This window comes from Rhinopithecus roxellana, chromosome 20 (assembly GCF_007565055.1).
Source record: "Rhinopithecus roxellana isolate Shanxi Qingling chromosome 20, ASM756505v1, whole genome shotgun sequence".
NCBI lineage: Eukaryota > Metazoa > Chordata > Mammalia > Primates > Cercopithecidae > Rhinopithecus > Rhinopithecus roxellana.
In genome coordinates, this window is record NC_044568.1 from 63,697,224 (window position 1) to 63,709,518 (window position 12,295).

At 41.5% G+C, this 12,295-nt stretch overlaps 1 protein-coding gene across 2 annotated transcripts in view; it reads left to right on the plus strand.

Annotated features, from left to right (window-relative positions):
- The window catches only part of GLG1 (golgi glycoprotein 1), a 161,991-nt gene that overhangs the window by 97,832 nt on the left and 51,864 nt on the right, over positions 1-12,295 (plus strand). For both annotated transcript variants that reach the window (XR_004055478.1, XM_030925396.1), the window contains exons 4-5: positions 3,234-3,449; positions 11,754-11,957. Coding sequence is in view for 1 of the 2 variants with exons in the window: in XM_030925396.1 (XP_030781256.1) it covers positions 3,234-3,449; positions 11,754-11,957 (420 nt within the window). In the remaining variant the exon portion in view is untranslated. The remainder of the gene's footprint in view (positions 1-3,233; positions 3,450-11,753; positions 11,958-12,295) is intronic.

Sequence of the window (12,295 nt, forward strand, 5' to 3'; positions counted from 1 at the left end):
ACGACATCACAAGAATACCTGCAAACTATTAGTACAAACCAAACTTAATCTCCAGGATTGAGCTAAATCCTACCTCCTTTCCTCCTGGCTCCAATCAAAAAATAGAGTGACTGCAGCATTTTTCTAATGGTACCTTTTCAGTCTGCTCCCCAGCCACTTCAGAGTTTACTCCTATTCTTAAATATGTTGATGATGATTTAGTGCCCCTTTTTTGCTATTCATCTTAGAAGATTAGTAAGATAGAAGGAAAAAGTGCTATCCAGCAGAATGAAGAAACATGCATACTTCTCATTCAAACACCACGCCCTGTTGTAATGGATAGTAAGCTGAAATATGAGTAGGTGCCACATCTCTGTTTCAGTAAAATCTCAAGTGATTGAAGCTAAAATTTACATTTAGTTTCTTATTGAGGCTACTGTTCAAAAGTGCTCTTGGTTTTCCTTGAGTTTTTGTTTTGTTTTGTTTTTTGAGGAGTCTTGCTCTGTTGCCCAGACTGGAGTGCAGTGGTGCAATCTCAGCTCACTGCAAGCTCCACCTCCCGGGTTTACACCATTCTCCTGCCTCAGCCTCTCTAGTAGCTGGGACTACAGGTGCCCACCATGCCTGGCTAATTTTTTTTTTTTTTTTTTTTTTTTTTTTTTTGGTAGAGATAGGATTTCACCGTGTTAGCCAGAATGGTCTCTATCTCCTGACCTCATGATCCAGCCGCCTCAGCCTCCCAAAGTGCTAGGATTACAGGTGTGAGCCACCACACTTGGCCTCTTGAGATGTTTTAAAACTTTTGGTTGCCCAATATTAGGGCCTGCAAAAATGTTTCTCTGTTTCATTAAGTGGGTGTCTGCCACTGGTCTTATTTTTTATCTACTGTTTTTGTATGGTTGAATTACAAGTGCTGGAATTTTCAAGCATCTGTTCCTCCTTTCACTTTTCAAACTTGACTCTTTTGTTCGGCAAAAAATATATATATATATATTTTCCAGGGAATATAGTTCTGGCCCTCTTTCTTTCTTTCTGTCTTTTTTTTTTTTTTTTTTTTTTTGAGATGGAATCTCTCATTGTCACCCAGTGTGAAGTACAGTGGTGCAGTCTGCTCACTGTAACCTCCACCTCCTGGGTTCAAGCTGTTCTCCTGCCTCAGCCTCCCAAGTAGCTGGGACTACAGATGCGTGCGACCACATTCAGCAAATTTTGGGAGTTTTTTTTTGTTTATTTAGAGAAGGAGTCTCACTGTGTCACCCAGGCTGGAGTGCAATGGCTCGATCTCAGCTCGCTGCAACCTCCGCCTCCTGGGTTCTAGCAATTCTCCTGCCTCAGCCTCCCAAATGGCTGGGAATACAGGTGCATGCCACCACACCTGGCTAATGTTTTGTATTTTATTAGAGACGAGCTTTCACTGTGTTGCCCAGGCTGGTCTTGAACTGAGCTCAGGCAGTCCCGCCTCAGCCTCCCAAAGTGATAGGATTACAGGCAGGAGCTACCGCGCCTGGCCAATTTTTGTATTTTTAGTAGAGACAGGGTTTTGCCATGTTGGCCAGGCTGGTCTCAAATTCCTAACTTCAAGTGATCCACCCCCCTCGGCCTTCCAAAGTGCTGGGATTACAGACGTGAGCCACCGCGCCTGGCCATGGCCCTCTTTTTAGGCATCAAAGAAACTTACTTGGGGTTAAACTGAAAGAATTTCATTCATCTTGACTGTTGAAAATCTCTGCTGTCTCTGAAACCAGTGTGAGACTATTTACTAAATTCTCAAGTTTGCCCCTTTAAAAGTAAACCAACTTTCTTTTTTGAACTGAGTTATTTATGTGGTCTGGATTTGATACTGGAGTTAGAGGTGAAGAGAACCTGTTGCCTATAGGATAATTCGTCTGTGGCGTGTCCTTCATCCAGCATCTTTTGGAAGAGGAGATTGTGTTTGTTTTGCCCTATGGGCATGCTTGTGATAAATAGCTTAATGGGGAGAATGGTCTCTGTTGGTTTCAAAGTACAAATAAAACACTGTTTCTTGTTTATATTCAAAATAAACATTCCCATTTAACTCCTTCCTCTTGTCAGAATTGCCACTTCAGTTTGTCTTAATTTCCCCAAATGCAGTAGGCTCTTTTCCAAACACCCTTCTCTGTTTTATAATTTAAGCTTATAATTCTATTAGTAGGTTTTACTTTTGCCTGAGTTTCAGCATTTTAGGGCTAGTTTGCTTTATTAGCATTTTGTGGTTTGGAATGCACTTTGCAGGAACCATCACCATGCAAAACTACACTGAACATTATTTTAAACATGTTTCTGTCCCAGACCACAGTGGTTAAGTTTGGATTCTACTGATTTCAAAAACACATGTTCAATCCATAGTTAATTTAGAACACATTAATGTCATGTCAAGAGTTAGGCCAGGTGCAGTGGCTCATGCTTGTAATCCCAGCACTTTGGGAGGCCAAGGTGGGCGGGTCACCTGAGGTCAGGAGTTTGAGACCAGCCTGGCCAACATGGGGAAACCCCATCTCTACTAAAAATACAAAAATTAGCCTGGCATGGGGACGAGCTCCTATAATCCCAGCTACTTAGGAGGCTGAGGCAGGAGAATCACTTGAACCCGGGAGCCGGAGGTTGCAGTGAGCCGAGATCATGTCACTCCACTCCAGCCTGGGCGACAGAGTAAGTCTCTGTCTCAAAAGATAAATAGTAATAATAATAATATCATGTCAGTAAGTAATATTACACCTTCCCTCCTGTCTCTCCTTGGCCCTTAGGTTTACCTAACAACAATAGTTTTCTGTGTAGCTTGGCTTGGGGTGTGCAGCTGGACTTCACTTCTGCACCTGTTTGTCAGACCTTCCTCCCCAGATTCATCCCCTTGCTGTCCCCTACATTCTTTGCATGGTTACAAGGACTTCCATAGGACCATGCCAAAGCTGTAGATGTTAATAGCTCTTTTCACTGCATTTAGAAGTGAGCATTACCTAAGCATTTGGATATGTAGGTATTTTTTTGCAAAACACATTAATCAGGTTTTTCTAGAAGGCACAACAGTCTGAGTAGGGCCTACACACTATTTTTCTTTAAAATGAATATATCCCTAAATATTCTCCTTGGATATATTTCTAAGCATTTTTCTTTTTTTCTCTCAAGTAAAGAATTAGGAAATCAACAGGAAAATATCAGACATTTTTCTCTTTCATAAATTTTGTTTGATACAGGCATGGAACACTTTGGTAAAAGAGCTACTTTATTTTGAGCAGATTAAAGAATGTGCTGATGAACCGGTTGGAAAAGGTTACATGGTTTCCTGCTTGGTGGATCACCGAGGCAACATCACTGAGTATCAGTGTCACCAGTACATTACCAAGATGACGGCCATCATTTTTAGTGATTACCGTTTAATCTGTGGCTTCATGGATGACTGCAAAAATGACATCAACATTCTGAAATGTGGCAGTATTCGGCTTGGAGAAAAGGTATCTAATACTACATTCATTGTGTGAAAAGCTTTGTATAACTGACATGGGAAAAATTTAGGACTGGAGTGACCTTAAGTTGAAATTAAAGAAGCTTGTCCAGACAGCCCTAAGAGCTAAGGCTGGTTCACAATGTATTTCATGTGTTTGTAGCAAAATATTTCAGTACTGTATGGGAAGCAGAGAAATTAATACCTGCAAAGAGTGGTATTATCGTCACAATATTTGACCAGCTGCTGGTTACCTATAATGTGCCTCTGGCAAATGAGAGACCTGAGTTCTCTAATCTTTTTTTTTTTTTTTTTTAAATGTGCATGTTCACAGCAATATTTTTTTTCTTTTTTTTTTTCTTTTTTTTTATTATTATACTTTAAGTTCTAGGGTACATGTGCATAACGTGCAGGTTTGTTACATATGTATACTTGTGCCATGTTGGTGTGCTGCATCCATCAACTCGTCAGCACCCATCAATTCGTCATTTATATCAGGTATAACTCCCAATGCAATCCCTCCCCCCTCCCCCCTCCCCATGATAGGCCCCGATGTGTGATGTTCCCCTTCCCGAGTCCAAGTGATCTCATTGTTCAGTTCCCACCTATGAGTGAGAACATGCAGTGTTTGGTTTTCTGTTCTTGTGATAGTTTGCTAAGAATGATGGTTTCCAGCTGCATCCATGTCCCTACAAAGGATGCAAACTCATCCTTTTTTATGGCTGCATAATATTCCATGGTGTATATGTGCCACATTTTCTTAATCCAGTCTGTCACAGATGGACATTTGGGTTGATTCCAAGTCTTTGCTGTTGTGAATAGTGCCGCAATAAACATGCGTGTGTATATGTCTTTATATTAAAGCAGCATGATTTATAATCCTTTGGGTATATACCCAGTAGTGGGATGGCTGGGTCATATGGTGTATGTAGTTCTAGATCCTTGAGGAATCGCCATACTGTTTTCCATAATGGTTGAACTAGTTTACAATCCCACCAACAGTGTAAAAGTGTTCCTATTTCTCCACATCCTCTCCAGCACCTGTTGTTTCCTGACTTTTTAATGATTGCCATTCTAACTGGTGTGAGATGGTATCTCATTGTGGTTTTGATTTGCATCTCTCTGATGGCCAGTGATGATGAGCATTTTTTCATGTGTCTGTTGGCTGTATGAATGTCTTCTTTTGAGAAATGTCTGTTCATATCCTTTGCCCACTTTTTGATGGGGTTGTTTGTTTTTTTCTTGTAAATTTGTTTGAGTTCTTTGTAGATTCTGGATATTAGCCCTATGTCAGATGAGTAGATTGCAAAAATTTTCTCCCATTCTGTAGGTTGCCTGTTCACTCTGATGGTAGTTTCTTTTGCTGTGCAGAAGCTCTTTAGTTTAATTAGATCCCATTTGTCAATCTAATCTTTTTTTTTGAGACAGTCTCCCTCTGTTGCCCAGGCTGGAGTACAGTGGTGGGATGTCAGCTCACTGCAGCCTCAGCCTCCTGGGTTCAAGTGATTCTCCAGCCTCAGCTTCCCGAGTAGCTGGAACTACAGGCATGCACCACCACCTCCGGCTAATTTTTGTTTTTGTTTTTGTTTTTTTTTTGAGACAGAGTCTCTCTGTCACCCAGGCTGGAGTGCAGTGGCCGGATCTCAGCTCACTGTAAGCTCCGCCTCCCGGGTTCACGCCATTCTCCTGCTTCAGCCTCCCATGTAGCTGGAACTACAGGTGCCCACCACCGCGCCCGGCTAATTTTTGTATTTTTATTAGAGACGGGATTTCTCCATGTTAGCCAGGATGGTCTCGATCTTCTGACCTCATGATCTGCCCATCTCGGCCTCCCAAAGTGCTGGATTACAGGTGTGAGCCACCACGCCTGGCCAATTTTTGTGTTTTTAATAGAGATGGGGTTTCATCATGTTGGCCAGGCTGATCTTCAACTCCTGACCTCAAGTCATCCACCCTCCTCCGCCTCCCAAAGTGCTGGAATTACAGGCATGAACCACTGGTCCCGGCTGAGTTCAATAATCTTTCTCTGCATATATCCCACTGTTAGCATAAAAAAAATTACTGGCTGGGTGCGGGGGCTCACGCCTGTAACCCCAACGCTTTGGGAGCCCAAGGCGGGTGGATCACAAGTTCAGGAGATCAAGACCATCCTGGCTAACATGGCGAAACCCTATCTCTACTAAAAATACAAAAAAAAAAAAAAAAAAATTAGCTGTGCGTGGTGGCAGGCGCCTGTAGTCCCAGCTACTTGGGAGGCTGAGGCGGAAGAATGGCATGAACCCGGGAGGTGGAGCTTGCAGTGAGCCCAAATGGCGCCACTGCTCTCCAGCCTGGGAGACAGAGCAAGACTCCTCAAAACCAACAACAAAAAATTCCTTAGTGTACTGGCTGCTGTCCATCTATAAAATGTTAGAAAATTTTAAGATATGTGAAGGTACTTCTAATTGGTTGGAAGAAAAGTCCTCTCTAAATGTGATATATTATTGGCCGGGCGCGGTGGCTCAAGCCTGTAATCCCAGCACTTTGGGAGGCCGAGACGGGTGGATCGCGAGGTCAGGAGATCGAGACCAACCTAGCTAACACGGCGAAACCCCGTCTCTACTAAAAAATACAAAAAACTAGCCGGGCGAGTTGGCGGGCGCCTGTAGTCCCAGCTACTTGGGAGGCTGAGGCAGGAGAATGGCGTAAACCCAGGAGGCGGAGCTTGCAGTGAGCTGAGATCCGGCCACTGCACTCCAGCCTGGGTCACAGAGCGAGACTCCGTCTCAAAAAAAAAAAAAAAAAAAAAAATGTGATATATTATTAATCTTCATCTCAGAAGAACTGATTTTAGTAAAGACAGGAAAGAAAATAACTACCTAGCTAGTGTCTTCTTCCACAGTTATATCTGATCTTATTTTTGGACTTAGTCTGCTGAACAGAAAGTCACAATAGAGATTTGGCCAGTTTTATTCTGAATTTGTTTGCTCAGCAAAAATGAAAAAAACTCCTGAAAAGTAATGGATGCCAGTGGGAGAGGGAGCCTGAGACCTCTGGCATCAGCTATTAATTGCTGCTGCTGCTGCTCATTAATCTGCTGTTCAGGAAATATGATGGAAAATGTCCCTTTGCCCTCTATTTGTTCATGGTTGGCAGGCGTCTATCACTGACAAAGGGGACATGGTGTTAGGATCCTGGAACTGAGCACACAGTTCAAATGAAGGGTTTCTTTCTGCATATTGTCTGGCTGTCACCAAAGCCCTGATGCCCTTTCCTTAATATCAGCACAGGGCCTGGTCCCTTATCAGCGTGTACCGCTGAGTTGGTTTTGAAAAACTGTGTGAGCTTGGCATAAATCTTTCAGGCAAATAAAGAAAGGGCAGGTTTAATAAAGAACGCAGTGTTTTCCTTCCCAGCAGCCTCTCGAAATGGCACAAAAGCACTTAAGTCACCCTGATGATTCAGGAAGCTCCTCTGACTTTATTTAGGATGTTGAAAATTATATCCAATTCCAAACCTGACTCCTTTTAAAATCTTCAGTGTTCCAAACATTCTTTTCAGGAATGAGCGATAAGGCTTTTTCACCCTCTTGATGAGTGCTCCATGCAGTAAAGCCAAGCGTTTCAGTCTCTCCATGGAGTAGTTCTTGCCTGGTAACTACCAAGGTAGCAGCTGATTAGCCTCCTTCTAGCTCTCTGAATTGTCACGTGCATGTATGAGTTACTAAGTCTGTAGTTACTGAAACGATTGCAGAAAATGGTACTGCTGGAGCCAAAAGGCATGACAGGATTGTTTATTCAACTTAGATAAAATAACAAAAATTGTTTCTTTGGACCAAAGATAGAAATGATACTCTTGTCATTTAATCTTTCAGTATGCCTACCAATTGGGTGAAATTTCAGTTTATACCAGATCACTATGCCGGCATCAAAGGCTTTCTTGTATTTTGGGGACAGTGAGATGGACTCACACCTGAACTTCTGAAAAAACACCTTCCTTCCTATATCATTCACTCTGTACTACAGCCAAGTTTAAAAAAGAGGGAGGCATGTTCTCAGCTCTTCTCTGCCTTTTCTAAACACTGTAGTTTGCTTTTCTGAAGCCAGTTATTTAGATAGAAAAATTATCCTGAAAATTAACAAAGCGGCTTCTGAACACAGAAAACAACAGGCTTGTCAGTTTCAAATTTGCTGCCACTGAAGCTTGAAACTCTTCTATGAATGACTTTGACCTGACCTCCTCCAAAGGTCCGAGGAGAGAAGTCATGGTTAATCTGTTGGTACGTTGCCTTTGTATGAACACATAAATGTCATGATTTCAAAACTATGATTTTTTCAAATGTTAATATAAATTTTAGAACAAAGAAGATATATTAATAAAGCCTTTAGAATTTTCTATAATAATACATTTTGTCAAAATAAAAGGGCAGATTTCCAAAAGTAAAGGTATAAATGATTTACATCATCTGAAGAAAAAGACTATGGCTTTCAACAGAGGAACTTAATTGTGGACATGTGCCACAGTATTAGTACTTTTATGCTTTTCTCTCAGTAGCTGTATCATTTATTATTTATTATTTCACTTATTATGTCCTGCTTTTAACCAGTTAATTTGAGTAATTCTGATATCCCTTTTTCCTTTATCTAGTGAGGTAGATTACAGAGGACAGCAGAAGGATTGAAATAGAGAATGGTTTATAGCAGAGATAAAAAACCGAGTTCTCGCGTACTATTTAGAGATTAGTGTTAGCATCTGTTGTAGGCTGGTTTTTTTTTTTTTTTTTTTTTTTTTTGGTGGCAGTCATTGTTGTTAAAGGACACGGAATATGGGGAAGAAAAAATACTGCCTATCAAACTTCTAAAAACAGATCAAGGCATTGGCAGTAGATTTTAGGCAGATGTTTTTCTACCATAATAAAGTTAACAAAAAATTATTGTAAGTTCATTTATAGGATAATTTATTACTCATATGCCAAGCCTGTATATTAATAACTTTTTAAACCTAAATGAACTTATTTTCTCATAATATGCAGGTGTGTAGTTCACCTCACTTTAATTCATGTTTGGCAACTAACCATGCAGTCTTCGTTGTCAAATATTTGTATGCATTTCAGTTATAAACTCAAATGGGGTACACTAAAAGCTCAGAGACTCTGAGGAACTCCTGAAATACCCTTATTTGAAAAAAGTATTTATCTGAAAGTTACAATGAATGGAAACATCTAGTAGAAGTATTGTTATGACCTAATATCAGTGTAGTCACATACAGTCACATGTTGTTTATCGATGAAGATACAACGAGGATACCAGGACACATTCTGAGAAATGTGTTGTTAGGCGAGTTTATCACCTGCGTGAGTATCATGGAGGACACTACGCACACCTAGATGGTATAGCCTATTACACACCTAAGCTATGTAGTATAGCCTATTGCTCCTAGGCTACAAACCTGTACAGCATGTGGCTATTCTGAAATGCTGGAGACATTTATAACACAATTATAGTACTTGTATATATAAGTACATATAAGCATAGGAAAGGTACAGTAAGGAACACAGTATTCCATAGCTGGGTGTGGTGGTATGTGCCTCTAGTCCCAGCTGCTTGGGAGGCTGAGGCAGGAGGATCACTTGAGCCCAGGAGCTTGAGACTGCAGTGAGCTATGATCCCTTCACTGCACTCCAGCCTGGGCGACAGAGCAAGACCCTGTCTCTTAAAAAAATAAATAAAAATAAAAACTAAGCAGTAACAGCAAAAAAAACAAGTTTTGGGAGTTTTTTGTAGGTGTTTAGGAGTTTTTTGTGGGTGAGTGGGTAGGAGTAGGCTCCACCCACTCACCCAGATTAACCCCAGCTCTAGATAAATAAATGAAGGACTGCTAGCTGGACACTTTATGTTCTACAACTCACGTGAGTTAGTTAACTCCTCTGAGCCTCTGTTCATTCATGTCCACAGTAGATATCAGAGCTGTGTCCTTTCTTCATATGTGTGTCAGGAGATAACATGAAAGCTTTCGTGGAAACCCTTGGAAATTAAGGTGCTATAGACAAATCCTATTAAAATAGAAAAAAATACATTCTTTGGTTGATTTGAAATTTTGTCTGAAGTAGGTGTTACCCTACTTGGTTTTAGGAATCTTTTTTTTTTGTCCTGAGACGGAGTTCACTCTTGTTGTCTAGGCTGGAGTGCAGTGGCCCTAACTCAGCTCACTGCAACCTCCGCCTCCCAGGTTCAAGCAATTCTCTCACCTCAGCTTCCTGAGTAGCTGGGGTTGTAGGTGGGTGTCACCACACCCAGCTATTTTTTGTATTTTTAGTAGAGACAGGGTTTTACCACGTTGGCCAGGCTGGTCTCAAATCCTGACCTCAGATAATCTGCCCACCTCGGCCTCCCAAAGTGCTGGGATTATAGGCATGAGCCACCACTCCTGGCCATAATCTTTTTATTGTATGTAGATTATTTCATAGATATGTATTTTATTATAACAAGATTTTGAGTGCGTGTGTATAAATAAGTGATAGCATTATATATTTTTTATTTTATTTTATTTATTTTTTTTTGAGACAGAGCCTCACACTGTCCCCCAGGCTGGAGTGCAATGGTGCAATCTCAGCTCACTGCAACCTCCACCTCCTGGGTTCAAGCAGTTCTCCTGCCTCAGCTTCCCAAGTAGCTGGGATTACAGGTGCACACCACCATACCCAGCTAATTTTTTGTATTTTTAGTAGAGGCAGGGTTTCATTATGTTGACCAGACTGGTTTTGAACTCTTGACCTTGTGATCTGCCCACCTTGGCCTCCTAAAGTGCTGGGATTACAGGCGTGAGCCACCGCCCTGGACTGATAGCACTATATTTTAAGATACTTTGGTTTGCTATATTAGTGGTTATACCTTAAATTGTTGAAGCATATCTTATAAGTATAGATTAGGACTCTTGAATACAAAATATTTAGGGGAACTGTCTCATATTTTGCATGAATAAATGTTTGTGGTTGCTATGGGGATGATGAAATGTACAATTAAAGATAATTGGATGTTTTTTAAGAAAACTCTCAAAAGCATTTTGTGTAAACAGTGGTAATCTTGTTAAATCCCATTAAGATAAATCCAAAACATCAAGTTGAGTATTAAACAACAGATTCTACATATTGGGATATTTGTGGACACTACAGAGTAGGAAAAGGAGAAAGAAGGTCTCTAACTTCTTAGTGGATTTTGTGGTTTGTTGGTTTTTAACTTGACTGAAAGCACTGTTATGGGGAAATGCCTGGAGATTTCGGCAGTGTAATTTCAGTATTGAACTATGACCAGAACTTTGAGCTGATATGGGTTTTTTGGTTTTTGTTTTTTTGGGTTTTTTTTTTGAGACAAAGTTTCTCTCTTTTCTCTCTTGTCACCCAGGCTGGAGTGCAGTGGCACGATCTCGGCTCACTGCAACCTCCGCCTCCCAGGTTCAGGCGATTCTCCTGCCTCCGCCTCCTGACTTGCTGGGATTACAGGCGCCCACCACTGTGCCCGGCTAATTTTTTGTATTTTTAGTAGAGATGGGGTTTCACCATGTTGGCCAGGCTGGTCTCGAACTCCTTACCTCAGGTGATCCACCCGCCTCGGCCTTCCAAAGTGCTGGAATTACAGGCGTGAGCCACCGCACCCGGCCCTGTTGTGTTTCTTACGAATTTTTGACATTTTAAATTTTTAAAAGTTCAAGTTCTTATTTCTAGTGCTAGCTAAACTATAATACTTAAACTTCCTAGGATCTCTGTTTCCATTTGTAGCATGCAAGTATTATATTCTAACTGAAGATTACTGAGAGCATTTTCTTTTCTTTTTTATTTATTTATTTATTTTTTTTGAGACGGAGTCTCACTCTGTCTCCCAGGCTAGAGTGCAGTGGCCGGATCTCAGCTCACTGCAAGCTCCGCTTCCCGGGTTTACGCCATTCTCCTGCCTCAGCCTTCTGAGTAGCTGGGACTACAGGCGCCTGCCACCTCGCCCGGCTAATTTTTTGTATTTTTTAGTAGAGACGGGGTTTCACTGAGTTAGCCAGGATGGTCTCGATCTCCTGACCTCGTGATCAGCCCGTCTCGGCCTCCCAAAGTGCTGGGATTACAGGCTTGAGCCACCATGCCCGGCCGAGAGCATTTTCTTTAACTTCCACAGTGTGGTTGGTTCTTACCTGATTCTCAGTAGAACGTTAATAAGCCAACTCTATGGTGAGGTTTTATTATTCTGTGTGTGTGGGTGTGTGTGTGGAGGGGGGGGTGTTTAGCCAAATGTTGTTTATTTGAAACCCATGTGGTGAAAGTTTTAAAATATTAATATCCTCGCTATTTTAGGATGCACATTCACAAGGTGAGGTGGTATCATGCTTGGAGAAAGGCCTGGTGAAAGAAGCAGAAGAAAGAGAACCCAAGATTCAAGTTTCTGAACTCTGCAAGAAAGCCATTCTCCGGGTGGCTGAGCTGTCATCAGATGACTTTCACTTAGACCGGCATTTATATTTTGCTTGCCGAGATGATCGGGAGCGTTTTTGTGAAAATGTGAGTCAGCTCAGAAACTGTTCTTTTCTTCCTTTTATTTTTACACATATGTAATTTTGTTTTAGTTAATTTAATTTTGTTGTTTTTTGAGAGACTGAGTCTCACTATGTTGCCCAGGCTGGTCATGAACTTCTAACCTCAAGCAATCCTCCCAGCTCAGCCTCCCTAATTTTTGAGACAGGGTCTTACTGTGTTGCCCAGGCTGGTGTGCAGTGATGTGATCATGGCTCACTGCAGCCTCCAACTCTGGGTGCAAGCAATTCTTCTGCCTCAGCCTCCCAAGTAGCTAAGACCATAGGAAAGCACCATCTTGCCTGGCCAATTTTTTTAAAAAATTT